Raw genomic sequence first — 2,013 nt, forward strand, 5'->3', positions numbered from 1 at the left:
TTTCTTGGGGCAAGTATCTTTATCTTTCCCCTTCCCCCCAACTGCTTTACTATTACAGCTTTGTGTATTTCAATACATGGTAAGGCCAGTTCTGCTTTATTACATTTTTCCTTCAAAATAACTTTATAGTCTTTCTGGACTTACAGAAGTTTTGTCCCTGTTGCCCTCACAGTTGGCATTGTTATTGAAATTACCATTAAACTCATTGATTTGTGGAAAGCATTTACAATTTTATATTCTTCCTAATAAGGGATATACTGTGTTAATTTAATTTGGTTAAAGTTACTATTTTTAACTTTTTGCATCTATGAAAAATTATTCCTTGATATTTTGTTTCTTGGGTTTTGTATATCTAGCATTTTACATTTCCTAAAATACCATCTTTATTTTTGTGGAAAAAAAAAATACATGCTGAATTTAAAAGGACTGTATGGAGAATGGAAAAACTGCTGACCAATTTAGGAAATAGTAAATAAGATTTCAGCCCAGTTCTATACTAACTAGCTTTTGTGACCTGGGACAAATTATTGAAATTCTCTGTGACTCTTTCCTTATCTGTCAAGTGAATTACCTCACATTCTATTTTATGAAAAGCAGTAGAATATGGCACACTGAAAGATGGACAGATGTGTTTAGATTCAGTTCAGATCCACAGTGATCTCCCCAGCTCTGCTGGCTTAAGGCACAGGAAAAGACAATGTTCTTTGATTCTTGGTTTACAGCCTTCTTTGACTCCCTCCTTTTTCCTAGGGGATTTTATGTTTTGTAGACCCAATAGGATGGGTTTTTGTTCATACATGAATAAGAGAAAAAGCTGTCAGCTAGTTACTTTTCCCTAAGGCATTTGTTTTAGGCCCAGAAATGTTCTAGATTAAAAAAAAAAGTGCTGGCAATGTTAAAGTTTGAGAAGTATAGTGGAAGTTATAAGCTTGAACTGGAAGGATCTTGTTTATTGTGACTTTAGTGTTAAAATATGTATTGCTAAAAAAGAACTTATTGGAATATTGGGGATGACATATGTTCTTTAAACATTGTGCACACATAAATAACTTGATTTCTTTAGTTAGCTTCTTATGTTCATTTTATTTTTCTCAAACTGGAATTGCCAGTTTGTTAAGTCTTTGGGTGATTTAGATTCATTTGTTTCTTTCCAAAAATGTTGTAATCCTGGTTATTTAACAAATGCCATACTATACCTCAGCAGCCTAGAACTAATTTTGCAAATTTTTTCTATAGGATTTAAGAAGATTTTATTCATGTGCATGGCATAGAAGATGAATTCTTCCTCCTCCACCATGAATGAAGAACCTGATGCTCTATCGGTAGTTAACCAGCTACGGGATCTAGCAGCAGATCCATTAAATAGAAGAGCCATCGTCCAGGATCAGGGATGTCTGCCTGGCCTTATTTTATTTATGGACCATCCGAATCCCCCTGTTGTCCACTCAGCTTTACTTGTAAGTTGCCTTTACTAAGTTCAATCTCAGTGTTTTGGTTTTTTTTTAGAAGATGATCGGTAAGGGGATCTTAACCCTTGACTTGGTGTTGTCAGCACCACGCTCACCAGTGAGCTAACCGGCCATCGCTCTATGGGATCCGAACCCATGGTCTTGGTGTTATCAGCACCACACTCTCCCGAGTGAGCCACAGGCCAGCCCCATCAGTGTTTGAATTTTGCAATTAAGGAGAATTTTGAAAAGTGTTACATGACATGCTAAAAAATTTTATAAAGGCTATAGAGCAAGTAATAGTCTGTATCTGTATCTGCAAATATATATGTATGTGCATAGTCCTTTACATAAATGGTTGCATGCCACATTGTTTTTATTCTTTAACACAAATGGTGGCATACTACATGCATGGAATGTTCTGCAACTTCCTCCTTTCAGTTAGCAGGAAGTCTTGAGGATTGTGTCATATCAGTGCAGACAGGCACTCATATTAAAATGGCACTCTTTTTTTTTTTTTCCTTTTTTGTCTTTTTTCGTGTCCGGCAACGGATCGCAACCCTCA

The 2,013-nt window shown here is 36.0% G+C and overlaps 1 protein-coding gene across 2 annotated transcripts in view; it reads left to right on the top strand.

The window, feature by feature from the left end:
• The first annotated feature begins 1,229 nt into the window (after positions 1-1,229).
• Positions 1,230-2,013, top strand: part of ARMC1 (armadillo repeat containing 1) — a 32,216-nt gene continuing 31,432 nt past the window's right edge. Inside the window, exon 1 of one of the 2 annotated variants that reach the window (XM_008573629.1) lies at positions 1,230-1,457. In XM_008573629.1, the coding sequence (XP_008571851.1) occupies positions 1,275-1,457 (183 nt within the window). In that variant the 5' untranslated portion in view covers positions 1,230-1,274. The remainder of the gene's footprint in view (positions 1,458-2,013) is intronic. The other variant, XM_008573630.1, reaches the window with a different exon arrangement.

This window comes from Galeopterus variegatus, unplaced genomic scaffold, assembly GCF_000696425.1.
Source record: "Galeopterus variegatus unplaced genomic scaffold, G_variegatus-3.0.2 Scaffold944, whole genome shotgun sequence".
NCBI classification, from domain to species: Eukaryota; Metazoa; Chordata; class Mammalia; order Dermoptera; family Cynocephalidae; genus Galeopterus; species Galeopterus variegatus.